At 50.6% G+C, this 16,707-nt stretch overlaps 1 protein-coding gene and 1 long non-coding RNA gene across 2 annotated transcripts; both read left to right on the top strand.

Annotated features, from left to right (window-relative positions):
- Positions 1 to 20: 20 nt before the first annotated feature.
- On the top strand, positions 21 to 8,035 carry POFUT2 (protein O-fucosyltransferase 2). The gene is made up of 9 exons (XM_069021602.1): positions 21 to 199; positions 828 to 1,078; positions 2,120 to 2,264; positions 2,596 to 2,706; positions 4,839 to 4,905; positions 6,361 to 6,486; positions 7,024 to 7,204; positions 7,452 to 7,575; positions 7,857 to 8,035. The coding sequence occupies exons 1-9, from the start codon at positions 21 to 23 to the stop codon at positions 8,008 to 8,010; spliced, it is 1,338 nt and encodes a 445-aa protein (XP_068877703.1). The 3' UTR covers positions 8,011 to 8,035.
- Positions 8,036 to 12,957: 4,922 nt separating this feature from the next.
- LOC138113407 (uncharacterized) lies at positions 12,958 to 16,442 on the top strand. Its single transcript, XR_011152146.1, has 3 exons — positions 12,958 to 13,037; positions 13,880 to 13,985; positions 16,320 to 16,442. It is a non-coding gene; the product is annotated as an uncharacterized lncRNA (long non-coding RNA).
- Positions 16,443 to 16,707: the final 265 nt, after the last annotated feature.

Raw genomic sequence — 16,707 nt, 5'->3', positions numbered from 1 at the left:
GCCCCGGACGTGGCGTGGGGATGGCGGCGCAGGGGCCCGGCGGCCGCTGCCCCTCGGCGCTGCCGCTGCTGCTGCTCGGCCTGGCCGCCGCCGCCTTCCCGCCGCCGCCCGCCGCCGCCTCCGAGCCGCCGCCCGCCGCCCTCCGCGCCGGCCACGCCGCCTCCTCGCTGCCCGCCGCCGCCGCCGCCCCGCGCACCAGGTGAGCTGCGGGGGACCCGCCGCGATATCCCCCCGCCGTGCGGTGTCCCCTTGCACAGGCGACCCGCCGTGTCTCGGCCATCAGCTGGTAAAGGGCCTACTTCGCCTGCTGGTGCTTTTTTGGGTCGTTTTTGGAAGGTGTCATCGCAGCTGTCCGAGGGCTTTCGTCTGTAGAATATCCTGAGCTGGAAGGGACCCTACAGGGATCATCCAGCTTCTAGGTGCACCCTTTTCCCCCTCTCCTCTGGAGTTTGTCTGCCTGCTGTTCTGTCCAGTTTGAGAGTTAGCCTGGGTGATATGCCAGTAGTTTCACCATTTTCACCACATACCCCATGTTACCTTCAGGATGAGAGAGGCACTTCACCCTTGACCCTCGGCAGGAAAGGCTCCTGGCATGTTGCACCTCACCAGGAGACCCCAATGGCCCCTCCAGCCCCTGCAGCACACACTGCTCTGACTTCCCATACTTCTTCCCCTTCCGAGTACCACAAACTCCAACGGAGGAACAGCTTCCTTCCCAACAGTTTCATCACAGGATCATAGGGTAAAAAAGAAGAACGTGTAAAAGCCTCAATGTCCTCCCAGAAATAATGTGAGGACATACTCATCCGTTGCTTTGTTCTCCCCAGGTACCTTTTGTACGATGTAAACCCCCCTGAAGGGTTCAACCTTCGCAGAGATGTCTACATTCGCATTGCTTCCCTTCTGAAGACCCTGCGGAAGAGTGAAAACTGGGTGTTGGTTCTGCCTCCCTGGGGACGTCTTTATCACTGGCAGAGCCCTGACATCCTCCAGGTCCGGATCCCTTGGTCTGAGTTCTTCGATATCCCAAGCCTCAACAGGAACATCCCTGTCATCGAATATGAGCAGTTCCTTGCAGGTGGGGTGCAGGATCTCACAATCTACAGTTAACTAAGTATTTGATATGGCTTCTTAACAAGTTTGTCCTTATAGGGGCTTTTATCCTTTTATGTGGAAAAAAAAATCTTAGAGGTGGTGAGACGAGGGATGGCAAGGAGTCTTGCTGAGCTACACGACCACTAGGATGGAATAACTCAATTACTTGGCAGCTTGTTTATGTAGCACTGCTGTTCCCTCGACTTCCTGGGACCCCCAAAGACAGACAGTTAATGCCTGTGCATAAATTCACAGGTATTTCTGCGTGATTTTGACCATAAGGACAAGCCCATAAGGAGAGAGGCAGCTCGTTGAAATACAGACAAGCTACCTTTTTCTGGATGTGGTGGTTGGACAGTAAAAGTTGTATAGCAGGTTCTTCCCTGAACTTTTTCATCGTCGATGCTGCATTTACTTGAAATACTTAACCCCTTGCTTTTTGTGCCTAAGAGAAAGGCTTTCCATAAGAAAGTAAAGTGGCTTCCTTTAGGATTTAATGCCACATTGAGCTAATCAGCAAATGTTCAAATCTGCAGCAGTGTCACAGGCTTGTTCAGCAAAGGAAATAAAGGCCACCAAATGTCAGATCTCTGTAAAGAGCTCTGAAGGGATAGCTGTTCCCTGCCTTCCAGGAAAATGCATTCAGAGATCCTGAAATTTAGGGGAAGAAGGGCTTGTACTTGGCATTTTTGTTGGAGGAGCTCCTCCTGTGGCAGCTGCCTGTGGGATTGAAAACCTCAGTGCTTCATGGTGTGTTTTACCCAGCTGACAGTGATTCCATTGTGTTTGGCATATTAAATCACACAGAGCTGGGTGGGATAGCAGGTGGTCACATTGCCTGACCCTTTTAGCTCTTCTGGCTCACACAGAACTTCCTTTCTTTTTTTATAGGCAAAACTGGGAAGAGAGAGAGTAGTGTAGTATTAGCATTTTTAGCAGATTTTTAACTGCAGCTGATGCTTGTTCATACCTTTATGGTGTGTGTTTTCATGCTCACAAGTCCTTTGCTTTGCCTTCTGCCCAGAGTCAGGTGGGCCTTTTATTGAACAGATTTATGTGCTACAAGGCTATGCAGAAGGATGGAAAGAAGGAACGTGGGAAGAAAAAATAGATGAAAGGCCGTGCATTGATCAGCTGATGTACTCCAACGACAAACATGGCTACTACAGGTAACATCTAGCAGTCCCTCTGGTCTTTTCAGTTGTATTCAGAGAGATACTTGCCTGCTCTAACAGAACAGACTTGTGTGGTTGTTGCAGTATTGTCTGTGAATTGCTGGGTGCTTGGGGTTCACTTTGGTTTTAAAAAGCTCATCAATAATAGAATATTGTATTGGTATGAGAAGATCTAATTTTAGAAAGCTGTTGCTCCATAGAAAGCAGCATAAAGGAGGTGGCTGGCTTATTTACACTGTATGTAGTTTTTTAGGATGTTTTGTTCTATATATGACATTAACTTAAAATACGAGCCTGTGAACCAATCCTTTGTGTTCCCTTTTAGGGGCTGGTTCTGGGGTTACGAGGAAACACGAGGCCTAAATGCCTCTTGCTTGTCTGTCCAAGGATCTGCCTCTATTGTGGCTCCCATCCTTCTGAAGAACACTTCAGCACAGTGAGTTGCCGTCTATTACTATTTGTTGTTGTATTATTGTTGTACAACCCCATTGCCAGGTGGGAAGAGCGGGGGGAACTTGAAGGCTGTATCCCACTGTTGAGATACTTCATCACTGAGTTAGTGTACTCTGTTAAAATCATTACAAAAGGGATTTACCCTGTAAGAAACACTTAACTGTAAATTAGGTTAAAGGTTGCAGTGCTAAAACCTAACAGCAAATAGCCTTGAGCTCCTTTATATTCCCTCTCAGGCAGCTTTTTTAACTCCTGCTTCCAAGGCACATCCCCTAGATCATGCAGTGGAAGAGATGCTGAACCATCAGCTGTTACATATTTTCCTCCACACCACATATGATTTTATGTCTCTAGCATGTTCTCCTTCAGTTGTCTCCTCTGCAGTGGGAAGAGTCCTGGCTCCATTAGTTGTTTTCCATGTGAAAGCTATTCCCTGCCTTTGGTTGTCACCAATGCCAATCTCTGAACCTTTGCAGTTCAGCTGGATCCTGCACGCTGAGTGTGGGTAAACTTCTGTCACGTTGCAGTACAGATGACACTCTCTGTTAAGTGCTCTCTTCTTTTTCTGCTACCTCCTGAGACACGAGTTCCTTATTTTGACCTCTGAGTGTTGCCTTGCTGTTTGCATCAAACTGTCCTCATTCCTGACCATCAAGACCTTTAGTTATTAGATGAAGCCAGTTGTTGGTTTTTTTACTACACTCTCTTCTATGTTAGATTTCATCTGCCACTTTATTGGCCAGTGATCAGACTTCTCTAATTCTTCATAGTTGGTCTTAGCTGCCCTGAGCAATTTAAAATGATTGTTAAGCTGTGTCACCTGATTTCATGCCCTTCTGTAGGTTGTTTAGGAATATGAAGATTCCTTCCACTTGTTACCTCCCTCTGCAATGAGAACCATACATTTATCCCTGTCTCTAAACTTTTTTTTTTTTTAGTCTATGCAAGATTCTTCTTTTCTGTGCCAACTTTTCCTAAAAGCCTTTAATGAAGGCTGTCAGGAAATCTTGTTAGGAAACGTCAGTGAGATTTCCCTTATCTTCATATGTCTGCGCTTATCACCAGTGTCTTCAAACTACTCTGATTGTCCAGAGTTCAGAGCTCTGATCTCCCATATTGGCTTTCTGGCTGGACAACCAGTTATGTGGTCCTGGGATTGGGTTTTTACTCTTCAAATGTGGTCCCTTCTAGGAAACTTCTGTGCATTTAGATTAGCAACCTCATTCATCTCCAAGCTTCCTGTTAGGTCCAGTGCTGCTTCTTCACCAGCACAGTCTAGTCTGTTTTCCAGGTGATTTGGAGCCTTCTGTGCAAGTGTCCAGCTGATTATCAGCAGTGATAATCCAAAGCTGATTGATTGGTTATTTTCTTGCTCTCATTTTAGTAGGAGATCCAGATAATGACTTTGATCCCTTTCAGCAGAAGCGTTTCTCTGTGTGTTTGCTTGTCATCAGTATGCTCACAAACTAAATCTGCATCTCTTATGCTCTTCAATACTCAAAACTCTCAAAATCTCTTCTGCTTGTTACAACTTGAATAGTGCAGTTATGTTTCCAGTACACAATCCTGAAACTGTCTGTGAGAAGCCCAAGCTGCTGTCTACTACCACACATTTTTGTAGTGTCTCTGTGTTCTTTGATCTCTTGTTTTACTGTGAGACATTTTATTCTGCATGGAAAACACTTTCTCTGGTTTTGTCCTCATGGTCTTCTGCTTCCTCCAAGAGGCTCTCGTGTGCTCTGAGGCTGAGCATTATCTCACAGGTCACTTCTCCCCTTTGGATCACTCTCCCTGTTGGAAGTCCTATTTCTCCTGTAGCAACTGTTGTAAGGACTCTGTGGGGGGGTGGTTAATGCTTGTCAGTGTTTAACTTCAGTATCAGTACCATTTATTAGGGAGGAGAGCAGGGCTGTGGAGTGCCATGGTTCCCTTCTCTCCCAGCAGGCCGTGGGTCACAATTTGCCTTGTAGAGAACTAGAATTTGCCTCATAGGAGCCTGTCCCTCGTCCCCCATGCTCCCTTTGCAAACAGATCATAGTCTGTGCTTTATCCTAGCAAATGTAATGTAAATTCTATTCCTAAGGGAACTGCACTCAGTTTTACAATTTTCAATAGGTCAGTGATGTTAGACAGAGCTGAAAACCTTCTTCATGACCACTACGGAGGGAAAGATTATTGGAATGTGAGTATCCTCCAGATAGCTTCTCTAGACTTTTTACTTGGCTCTGCTAAAAAATTCAGTAACCAATGTGTGCTTCAGTTTTTCCTCGGGTTTCTTGTCTTGAAAGTAACTTGTGTCTTACATTTCAGCAATGTGTGCTAAAGATGGTTTTCAGGCCGCTGTGGGTTAATGTAACACAGGAATTTGTCCTGCTGTCTTGTCCCTAAAGGCCCAGTGCTGCAGGGCATGGTGATTAAAAAAGGATGTCCCCTATACAACACATCTACAGTCAGATGGGAGCAGTTTCTTATCTAGTCAACCTCAAGATTAGTCTTTTCAAAAGAATTCCCGAAAGTGCTCCCAAATCCCTCCCCCTTTGGCTTCAAAGGCAAAATTCCCCTGGGTTTCAAGGCAAAGGTCTGTGGTAAAATAATTCCTGTCATAAAAATTTTAAGAAAATGTTAGGGTTCAGACACAGGAAAATGGAACATGATACAGAGTGCTTGATATAATTAAAATTCCTAAGACGAATTGACTCTTGTGATATAACAAAACAAATAACACAGACCTCGGTCTTGTAAGTGTCTGGCTATTTGCTTGGGATAGGGCATGTTTTCAGAAATGGACCAAACAAGAGTTTGCTAGCCATGAATTGTTCATTGAGAGTGACCTCTCAAAGAAAGAAATGCAACCCAGATACCATTTTTGAGTCTGACCTGTCCTGTAAAAGCAGACACAAAATCCGCATGGATCCATAACACACATTTCTTAGCAGTGGCACTTTAAACATTGCCCCAGTGGTTTTGCCTGATGTCCGAACAGGAGTTTACTCACTGCAGCTTGGGCCCAGGGCCTCTTCTCTTTTTTCCATGCCCCTCTGAGAAGCATCTCCCCCTTCTCTGTTTCTTTGCAGACAAAAAGGGAGAAGTTGGGATTTCCTTCGTTCTTTTGCATGTTAGTAAAAAGGCCACTTGTGACTGTTGCAGTGGTAACTGCATCCCAGAATCCTGGAGATTATTATTCACAGGTTAAGGAAATAATTCCTTTTTCATCACTTTTCCACTGAATTTGATAGGCATGTCTGTGGCTGCATGCCTAATACTTTTAAAGCAGGTTTTGTTCTTACAGGTGTTTTGCACACTAAAGTGTTTGCCCAGCTTTTGTTTCCAAAAGTGAGGTACATTGCTAGGGCCTTTAATTTGGTGTATTATGTGTTCTGTTGTGTAAATAACTGCAGTGTCCTCCCTACACCTGTGTATCGCAGGGGCAGGTGAGTATGCTGGTTATAAATGTGGTGATAATTAGAATTAAACAGCTAAAGCTTGGATAAAAGGTTAGAAATCATTGCTTATAGTACTGCATAGATGTCCCAGAAGTAACAGCGTCCTGGCAGTGCTGTGTGTGTGTGAAACTGTCTCCACCTACTGGCTTTTAGCTCTCCTTTTTCTGACTCCGTGTCTGTTCTTATTCCCACAGACCCGTCGGAGCATGGTGTTTGCTAAACACCTCCGCGTGGTGGGAGACGAGTTCAGGAGGAAATACCTTCAGTCCACGGATGAGGCAGATGGGACTCAGTACAAGGAGGACTGGACACAGATGAAGGTAAAATCCATAACAAATATTTCGTTTGTGCACTCCTGGCTGTGTGCTGCAGCTCATGTTGGAAGGTACCCGTGAGTGTAACTCTTCTGCTCACGCCGAGGTGGACACTCATGTTCCTGGTGCACCTCCTTCTCCCTGTGTGACACGAGTTAACAGTGTTGAGATGTGCCTGTCTGGTTTTGAGGGCCAGATCTCTGTTGCCCTCATTTCAGTAAAGGAAGCTTGAATTTCTTCTTGTACTCAGTACCACGTGTGGGTGTAAAGTTCAGCTGCCAACTGCCAGTTGAGGATTTATTTGATCAAGGAGAGGAATTTTTGCTTACAAAGATTTGGCACTCCAGGTTCTCTTCTATGAAGCAGGCCACCCAAGATCTAAATGTTGCAACAAGTGTCCCAAACTACTTCCAGTCCATACTTAAAAAATTCTGTCTGCAACCAGAGTGATTCTGTGCCTTATCCAGAGATGATGCATTCTTGCTCTTCAGTGTGAATAGTGATGCTCTCAAGTTTTAAAGTTTACTGATCTTTCTCTCACAGGTTAAGACAGGCACAGCTCTGGGTGGCCCGTACCTTGGGGTTCATCTCAGAAGGAGAGACTTCATTTGGGGTCACAGAGAAGATGTGCCTTCCCTGCGAGCAGCAGTAAAGAAAATCCGCAGCCTCTTGGAGACTCTTAAACTTGAGAAGGTTTTTGTAGCCACTGATGCTGTTGAGGAAGGTAGGCAGATCACAGTTGCTTCAGGATTGGTAACTCTTGACAATGAGTGCAGCGATTACCACTGGCTCCCCTCCCTGCCTGCAATGCTGTGAGTTTTGGCAACTATATTGTAAAATTTGTTGGTAGATTTTGGTGTCACTTGCTTTGTAACTGTTCACCCAGCGTTGCCTTGAACAAACACATCCTGTGACAGCAGCGAGTTGCTCTTCATAATGTAGAGATAAATTTGTATCCTTCCTTTTTCAAGAGATTGAACTGCTCAAGAAACTGCTGCCTGAGATGGTGAGGTTTGAACCCTCTTGGGAGGAGCTGGAACTCTATAAGGATGGGGGCTTGGCCGTGATTGACCAGTGGATTTGCGCACATGCAAGGTAGCAAACCTGACTTTTATTTCAGCCAAATCTTAATGTCACTGTCACAAAACTGAATATGATTTTTGGCCCAGCTATGGTTGTTTACAAATTGTGTAAGACATTATACAATTGAGATGTGTATTGTAGATGCATGATGGTTATATTGTGTGTGTATATATGTGATAATTTCATTATCATATTTCACTGAACAGTAAAGTTCATTGGACTGAAGTCAAATTACTTGCATTTTAAAAGCTTGCTCCCCCCCCCCACAAACCCTTTTTGGTTTTTTTTCACAGGTATTTTATAGGCACCTCAGTTTCAACATTTTCCTTCCGAATCCACGAGGAAAGGGAGATCTTGGGATTTGATCCAAAAACAACTTACAACCGATTTTGTGGTGAAACAGAGAAAAACTGTGAGCAGCCAACTCACTGGAAAATTGTATATTAAACACAGAGAACTACCAAGGATTCGATACTGTGAGAGCTCAATAATAAGGAAAAATCGTGGGGAATTACCTGCCTTGGAACAAACTACGACCCAGTCCTGCACTCTCAGCTCCTGCTCCCCTTCCATGGTGGGTGTGATGTGGGGTGGCTGTACTGTCTCTGGACCTCACAGCATTTTTACGTGGCTGCCCCACCCAGGTCCTTGGTGTGCTCTGCTCTGGCTGCCTTCCCTGAGTGGTCCCACATGCACCAAGTGGGTTGCTACAGCCCACAGGGGCCTCTTGGCTGCAGAGTGGGTGATGAGAGGCGGCAAGGCAATGTCCAGGATGCAGCTGTTCAAACCAGCCTCACCTGCTGGAACATTTCTTACCTGGCCGTGGTTCCCTCTTCGGGCCTGTGGTCATTTTTTACCTGAAGGGCTGGGGGCCCTGGCCATGTCAGGGGGAGTGCTCACCCTGGGAGCACCGGTCTACCCACGGAGGAGCCAAGCTGCCACCGGAATTAAAGCAGGTGGGGGCTGCTCGCACTCCTAGGGAGTGCTCATCCCTTGGGCACTCATTCTTCATGTGAAGACACATTGCCCAGCAGAGAAACAGGTTCGTGCCTGGTGGAGCAGGGCCAAGATTCCATATTCCAGAGGCAGCTCCCTCGTCTGCGTCCCGCAGCACTGGCCAGGGCTGGGAGAGGAGGGATGGCTGGGTGTTCTCAGCACACTGCTGGAAGCGTGGCAGGGCTGGTGGCCCTCTCAGGAGGGTCCCAATTGCTCCAGGGCCTCGCTTTTCCACTGGTTTCTTTCACAAAGGAAAGACATGCAGAAGGCAGCACCATCACCGCAGCCCTGTACTTGGGAGCCCATCAGCCTTCCCCACAGTGAGGGTGGCTAAACCCTTCAACCACTCTGCCAAACTCAGCACTGCTACAGATCTACGAGGCAACAGCACTTTGCCCACAGGTGCCTTCTTCTGACACACATTTCCCATTATGTGTCCAGAGCGATCCAAGTGCTTATTTTACATCTCCACAAGTGTGGCCAAAGCCACACATACAGAGCAGTAACAAATTCTCACAGTGTACCAATAGAAACAAACAAGATTTAATAACATTATTTCTTAGACAACTCTTGGGAATGAAACCAAATGCAAAGAAAAAAATCTAAATGTAAAAAATCAAGATGTTAGCAATGAAAAAAACACACTGATACAGTGTTCCTGCTTTTGACCTCTGCAGGTGCTGTTTTTTCTTTCCTCCTTCCATTCTCCAGCGCATTCCCTTTTATTTTAATTTTGTTACATTTGCATCTTTGTCATCTATTTTTAGCTAAATAATACTGATGGTGCCACTAACACAGGGCCCAGGATTCACCTTGTAAGCCAGCCCTGCTGCTGAGCCCTCAGCCTGTCGGGGAGTAAGGCACAGCCCCTGGCGCTGCTGTTCCCAATCGCAGCCACGTTCAAAGCTTCTTGTCAATCCCCTAAGTCTTGCAGTGCTGTTGCTAGCTCCTGCTGGTAGGCCAGGAAGGTGTTCTCCGGGGTGGTGCTGCTCCGACACTGTCCATCAGGATTTCAGCTCTTTGTTGGAGTTGCTCCAGCATCCCCCAGTGTTCTCTCTGGGTTTGTCCCCAGGCAGAGCCCCCTCGTCATTATTGAGAGTCCCTCCAGCTGGGGTATGGGGTTGCTGGACTGGGCTTTCCAGTGAGATCCAGCTACAAATGGAATTTGGGAAATAGCCTCCAAAACGTTCTAGGATCATACTTTTAAAATGGCTCCAAAGGGCAACAGCTCCAGCATGAGTCCTTGTCCCAGCCCTGGCTCACTGACACACACACACAAGAAGCCAACCGGGCCGGGCTTCTCACCCCCTCCACCGCCTCCCTGTGTTCCTGTCCAGCGCTGGGAGCTGCAGGGAGACACAAAAGCATCGAGGAAGAGCAGGCACCGGAGCTCCCCGAGCCATCAGCTTGCCCGAAAGGGCGGCGGCTTCCCGCAGCCGGGAGCAGCCACCAATGCTGGAGCTGCTTTTGCCGGGAGGTGAGAGCTGGGGGGAGCCGGAGCTGGAGGCAGGCTTTCCCCGGCAGCAGGGGCCGGGAGGATTTCAGCTCCCAGCGGCTCTCGGTAAGTGCTGGATGGACTCTGGGCTGAGCGAGGTGGAAGATGTGGGTCGTGCTCATGTTCCCAGGAGCTCTTTCCCTCTCTGCTGGGATGAACTGCCTAGGGAATGCCGTTTCTGACAGCCCGGTCCTAGCCGTGGCTGCTGGAAAAGGGCAGAGGTGAAGAGGAGGCTGCCCGAGTTCCCTGGGGATGGTGGAGTTGTGGTGTTTGGCTGTGCCAAGGGTTTGTGGGCGTTCCTGTCCCCAGTTGTCCCAGCCCCAAGCAAGAGCTCCAGTGGTGCCTCTGTGCTGAGTTGGATGTGTTTGCTGAGAATGTGCTTGAAATGCAGTGTCCCTGGGAATAGCCTTTGGTTCCAGAGCTTTCCCCTCCTGTTCCAGAAGGGGGTTCATGGCCCTGCCGAGAGACAGATGTTAATTAGTGAGTGCCGGGCCGAGCCGTGCCAGCAGCAGGTTCTGTTCGAGCCGGTGCTTTACTGGCACGTTCATCAGCCACACTCTCTAATTAAAGTCCTGGCGTTTGTTCCTGATTTTCTTTCACTCTTGCATCCAACTTTCCAGCTCTTTTCTTCTCTCTGTCCAGTGTGTCTTTTGTGTTGCTTTCTTGTCCTGTGTGCTCCCCATGCCATTGCCTTTCACTGCCTCCTCTCTCTTGTTTTTCTTTTAAGAAATAAATACTCACTCTTTATTTAATAAACACCGCAGAGAGGAGAGGGGGGAGAAATGTTCCCTGACAGCTGTGAAGTTGAAGCAGACAGCAGAGTTGCGTGATAGGGATGTCCTGGTGTTCTTTTAAGAAATCCATACTGACCTTTATTGAATAAATTCTGCTCAATCCCTCTCCCTGTTCTGTCTCTCTCTGTCTCCCTCGCCGCCCGCATCTTTCTCTTTCCTTCTTTCTTGCTCTCCTTTTTCCTTTGTGCTGCAGTGTGACTGTATTTCTTTGTCCCTCTCACTGTCCTTTTGCCTGTCCCTGTCTGCATCGGCTGCTCGGTCCCTCTCCCTCACGGTGCCCTTCTCTTGAGAGCCCCCTATCCTGCTGCCCATCCCTCTCTTTCCCCATCCCTCTGCTGCACCTTCCCCGTGTTTCCAGCCAAGCCCCTTTTTGGGGGATGTATGCATGGAAATGGCTTTATTAAAGTGCCGTTCTGCTTTTTTATGAAAGTTTGTCCCGTTTTGTGCCTTCTTTGGGGGTGAGGAAAAAAGGCTGGGGGCGGGGGTGGAGACTCGGGGGCTCTGAATGTCACTTGGGGCACCCCGATGTCCCTGGGAGAGCCACGATGCAGTGGAGGAGCAGGTGAGTGGGGAATGAGGGGGGCCAATGCTGGGTGCCCTCCCCCAGAGGGGCCCAAAACTGCCAGAAAATCCACCGGGAGGGATGTGTGTATGACAGCGTGGAATCCCCAAACCTGTCAAGTTCTTTGTTTTTACATCTGTAGACAAATGCTACTGATTTAGATGTAGATTCATTTTGAAATAAGCCAGCCCTCTCTCTCTCTACTCTGTTGCATATAGGAATATAAGAAGCTGGGACTAGAGATGAGCAAGTTTTGAGAATAACGAGGCGGCGTTTTTCTGTAGGAAGGGAAGAAGCGAGTGCCTGGCGCCAGGAGCCGAGAGGCTCGGGCTGCAGGAGCTGCAGAGCGCCCTGAGCCGGCTTTTGCCTCTGCTCTGTCCGTGCCCCGCAGCGCGGCCCGGCCCCGGGCTGAGCTGGGCGGCGCTGCTGCCGCCTGGTGGCGAGAGCGCGGCACTGCCGGCCCCGGCACGGCGCCCCGGCGCTGCTGCCGCCCGGGGCCGGGGGAGCCGAGAGGGCGGCGGCCTCGGTGGCTGCCGAGCGTGGCAAGGGCAAGGAGCGAGCGGGGCCGCGTCTGGCAGCGGAGGGGAGGGGCGAAGGACGGTTCGGAGCGCCAAGGGACACGGCCGTGCATGAGCGGGGCCAGAGCGCTGCAAAGGAGCGGGCGCCGTGCGGGGCGGTGACCGCGACGAATGACAGCGCGGGGGGCGGCCCGGCGGGGCCGGTTTTGCCGGGCAGCAGAGGCGCGGTCACAGCGCGACACGGGGCGGGGAGCACCGGGCGAGCACGGTCGGAATAGAGCCGCCCGCGTGCCGCTCTCAAGGGGGCGGCTCGGAAAGGAAGGCGCAGTTCGGCGCTTTCGGGACGGCGTAAGTGGCGTTTTTATTCGAACCTGCCAGGACCTTGCAGAGGGTGGATGACACTTCCGCCACACTCAAGATGGCGGACTCACTAGGCCCCTGGGAGAGGTGTCCCTGCCGATGCCGGTCGCGGGGCCGTCGCCCGCCTCCGGCGCCGGTGACCCCACCACCCGTGTCCTCGCACCGGGGACCACCGCGGAAAATCGCGCGGAAAGCGCGGGGTCGGCGTCGGAATCCGGGCCGGATTCAGGCAGCTGAATAGACAGAAGCCCTTGTGAGGGGCGGGGGCCTTGTGAGTACCACACTAAAGATGGCGGCTCGACCGGAAGTGGCTTCTGCCAGCACCCAAGATGGCGGCAAAACCGGAAGTTAGGTCATCGCCACACTAAAGATGGCGGTCGTTTACGCTGTTTTCTGACCTTCTCAAGATGGTGGCAGGGAAGGCCCCCTCTAGCTGCGTCTATTCGGCTGCCTGAACGCGACGCCGACACCAACGCCAGCCCAGCGCTTGCACGCAATTTTCTGAGGCGTTTCCCGCTATGCGGACACCGACTGTGGGGTCAGCGGCGCCTGGGGTAGGCGGGAGCATTCAGGCAGCCGAATAGACGGAGCGGGGTCCTCCACCGCCGCCATCTTGAGAAGGTCGCATCGCCACATTGGTGTGGTCCCGGTAATTTCCGCCCTTCTTCGCCCGACGCGGCAATGGCGGGGAGTCCGGGGAGCAGCGCTGCCGGGCCGGGGGCACCGGGGCGGGTGCTGCGGGCTCGGAGGTGAGCGGGGAACGGGGACAGTCCCGAGCGGACGGTGGGGGCCGCGGGGGATCGGTATTCCGGCCCAGGGATGAGTGTCCCGGGACAGGGGTGGGGGTCCCGGCCCAGGGATGGGTTGCTGGACTATCTAATAAGATTATATAACGATCGTACAAGGAGAACTATGTAAAAAATCCTCCCTTGTTACCCTTCTCCCAGCCCCGCTGTGTTTTCAGGATCCTGGGGGCAGAGTTTGGGTCTGGACAAGGCTCTCGGGCACAGGGTGGGATTCTTGGGGTGCAGGACCAGGATGTGGACTCGATGCTCCCTGCGGGTCCCTTCCAGCCCAGGGAATGCTGCGATCCTGTGCCTCTGGGGGTGAAATAAAGGGGATCGGTGGGGTTTTTGCCCGCTGTGTTCACGGCCCCGCCGGCTCCGGGCGGGTTAAAGGCGCAGCTGCCCCGAGACAGCGGGACCAGCCGGGGCTGCTCGCTCCCGGTGCTGCCGCCTTGTGGGGAGAGCCCGGCACTGCAGCCCGGAACGGCGCTGGACACGGGATCGGCGTGGAACAGCAGCCCAGGGAATGCTGAGGCACCCCAGGGAATGCTGAGGCGTCCCAGGGAATGCTGAGGTATCCCAGGGAATGCTGAGGCATCCCAGGGAAGGCTGAGGCGTCCCCTGCCCGGGGCACTTGGCAGCAAATCCCTGATGTTGAGCGGAAAAAGGAAAGTTCTGGGTTAGTGGGAGGAGGTTTCTGGAATGGAGTTGGGTCAGGTGCTGATCCACACAAGGAATCACAGGGTGGTTTGGCTTGGAAGAGTCACCAAGATCATTTACGCTCTGTTTGTTGTCTGATTCCACAGCAAAGAACATCCAGAACTGGCACCTCACCCTCACGGACAGCAGGAATGTCTTCCATAGCTCTTGTTTTGGAATGGGAAGGGCCGTTGGGAGGTCTGGCAGGAGCAGGTAAGAACAGAAATGGGATCATTCCGGCTGCTGCTGGAGGTGGTTTTCTGCTTTCAGGCTGTTCTTCTGATTGATCCTTTCACAGCACTGTTCTAGGGCACATTTGAGGGTCATTCCAGGAATTTCAAACTAGATGAAAACTGGTGGGGAAAAAATGTGAACCTGATCCATTTCTGGTAATTCCAAGCTTCTCCCACAACACCGTTCCAGGGGAAAGCTGATGAAAGGGTGAAGATGCAGAGGAGCAAGTGCTGTAAACCCCCCTGGCACTCTGACAGAGCAGACCTTGCAGTACTCGCAGCAGATCTCTTGGAGAAAGTGTGGGATGGCAAGGTTTTCCAGGAAAGCAAAAGGAGGGCAGAGATGAGGGAATTGCTGAAAGCCTGGGGGAATTGAGAGGGGCCACAAGAACTGTTTGTGTAGGAAAATGGGAGTTTGGGGGCTAAATTGGTGTTTCTCTCTGGGGCATCTTTGAGGGAAAAGCTGAGGTGCTGTTTAAGGGAGGGAATGCACATTTTTGGGGTGGAAAAGGTTTAATCAATATTGTAGAGGAAGTAAAATGTTGGGGGTAAAAGTGGATGCAATCTGGAGGGGACAGAATGAATATTTTGAAGGCAAAATGGGGAACTCCATAGTGGACAGAGGGGGAACATTTTGGAGGCAACACTTGACAAACTCTCTGGGGTGGAGAACGAAGACATTGAGGGAAAAATGAGGTGGTGAGCAGTGGGCACGTAGGGAAGGTTGTGGGGGTAAATCTTGAGAAAAGCCCCGTGGTATTCAAGAAATTCTTGGAATCAGGACAGAGGAATTCAGCGGTGGAAAACCAGGGGAATTTTGCGGGGGTAAATCTTTAAAAGATCTAAGAGTTGAGAGTGAGTGTTTTTAGGTGAAAAGGATGTCTTGTTGAAGTTGGGCATCTGGATTGTGGCATTTATGGATCAGAGGGTGTGTTTCCAGAAAGTAGAAGATAAAGAAGACTCCCAAAGCCTCGGTAGCTGTGTTAAGAAATCCCTGCCAGGGAAGAAAGGTACCTAAACCTCCTAGAAGTAGGGACTAATTAGCACGGGAAGGGAAAAACCCAGCCGAGTGGGAGAGAGCAGGCCGGGTAAGGGAAGAGAAGGATGCCCTTAAGAAGAAGCAGGGAAGGGGAATTTCTCGGTTTGCTCAAATGTATCAAAAAGTTTGGAATCTGGGTCTGTGTGGAGGCCGGGATTTTCTCGGCCACATCCAGAGCCCAGCACTAGGAATAAAGTAATTCCAGGCTTTACAACGCCAAAAATGCAGTACCAGAGAGTTCTGTTGTCCCGAGGACTTGGGGGATATTTGGCAAAAATTTCTGGGGGCCCAGGCTGGACCGAGCTTTTCACACTCCCCGGATTCACGGGATCGGGGATTCCAGCGTGCCCTGCACGGGTTTTTCAGGGAAGTCCCAAATCCGTGTGAGCACGAAGCAGAATCCCCTGGGAGCTGAAGGCAACGGGATATTTCTTGGGAATTTTGAAGGATTAGGTGAGTCCTCAGTGTTAGGTTGGAATGAACGCAAATTGTCCGGGAGTTGCTGGTTTAGGGATGGCCAGGTCTGGATTTGGATTTGTGGGCACCGAGCGTTCCTTGTGTCAGCTTTAGGTTTGGGTTGGTGGGAATTGTCGGAGAAAAGAGAAGGGAATTGCAATGCAGAGCTCCATTCCTGGAGAAAGGATCAGGATGGGAGAGGAAAGGCTGTGGGGCTGCTGGGAGCTCCTGGAGACCAAAAGGATCTGAGGTCCGGAGGCAAAAGCTGTGGAAGAAAGGCTGAAAAGGGTGCGGGGTGGGGCGGGAGGGGGAGGAGGGCACCGCGGGGGGTGGGGGGAAAGAGGGAAAGGATCCCTGCTCCTGGAATCCAGCAGGGACCAGGAGAGGATCATTTTCCATCCACTGCTCTCAGTGGAATCCTAATAAGGAAGGTCGAAGGAAAGTGATTCATTTGTTTGTTCTTAGGTTTGGAATGAAAGGTGCTCTTCCAGAGGGGAATATTCACCTGTTAAAATTCTGTTGGATCCAGGAAAAGAGGGAGGCAGCAGCTGGGGAATGAACGGGTGGATTTTTGGCGGATACAGGCAAAGGCATGGGCAGGGGCACTTAGGTAAAATACACTTCATGGGCAGCACCAGGAAAAGCCTCAACTGCCCTTTTTTTCCAAGCTCTGACATTCCAGAGGAGTAAGCAGCGGTCAGCACATCGCTCTCTAGAATTCCTTGGATGGCCAGTGCTTTGTTGGGAAGAGGTGACATTTGGAAAGGATCCGGGGATATAATTCCTGATAGTGAGGCCCAGGTTTTGATATCCTTCCAGCACCCGAACGCAACAGAGGGAATCCTGGAGGAGGAGGTGGAAAACGCTGTCGCTCCGTTGGTGGAATTCCTGGGAAATGGAAAGCAGCAGAAGCAGCAAGAACAGAGTTGGAAGCAGGCTCCAGCCGGGTAAGGCAGACACCAAATCCTTTGGAATTAGAACTGGGCAGGGGTGGGAAGAATTAATTCTTCAATTTGTAGCCCATGGATTCCTGAGCAGGATCCCGTCAGGGAAGACTGCAGGGATCAGCCTGGAGACTGTTCCCAGCTGGGGGCAGCGAGGCTTGGAATTGGCTGGAGGGAAGAAAGGGGGATCCTTTGAGCAGAAGGATCAGCTGTGAAATGTGGAGATGGCATCCGACAATTCCTCGGGAGGGTTCAGTTCCTGG

The sequence above is a fragment of the Aphelocoma coerulescens genome, chromosome 7, assembly GCF_041296385.1.
Source record: "Aphelocoma coerulescens isolate FSJ_1873_10779 chromosome 7, UR_Acoe_1.0, whole genome shotgun sequence".
Taxonomy (NCBI): Eukaryota; Metazoa; Chordata; class Aves; order Passeriformes; family Corvidae; genus Aphelocoma; species Aphelocoma coerulescens.
Note: the sequence above shows the minus strand (reverse complement) of the source record. Positions and strands in the feature narration are given on the sequence as shown.

Bases quoted from the DNA above. Each gene is read 5' to 3' on its own strand.
- POFUT2 (XM_069021602.1), top strand. From the start codon at position 21: ATGGCGGCGCAGGGGCCCGGCGGCCGCTGCCCCTCGGCGCTGCCGCTG. The intron at 1,079-2,119 runs GTGGGGTGCAGG...CCTTCTGCCCAG, and splicing joins ATATGAGCAGTTCCTTGCAG to AGTCAGGTGGGCCTTTTATT. The intron at 6,487-7,023 runs GTAAAATCCATA...TTTCTCTCACAG, and splicing joins AGGACTGGACACAGATGAAG to GTTAAGACAGGCACAGCTCT.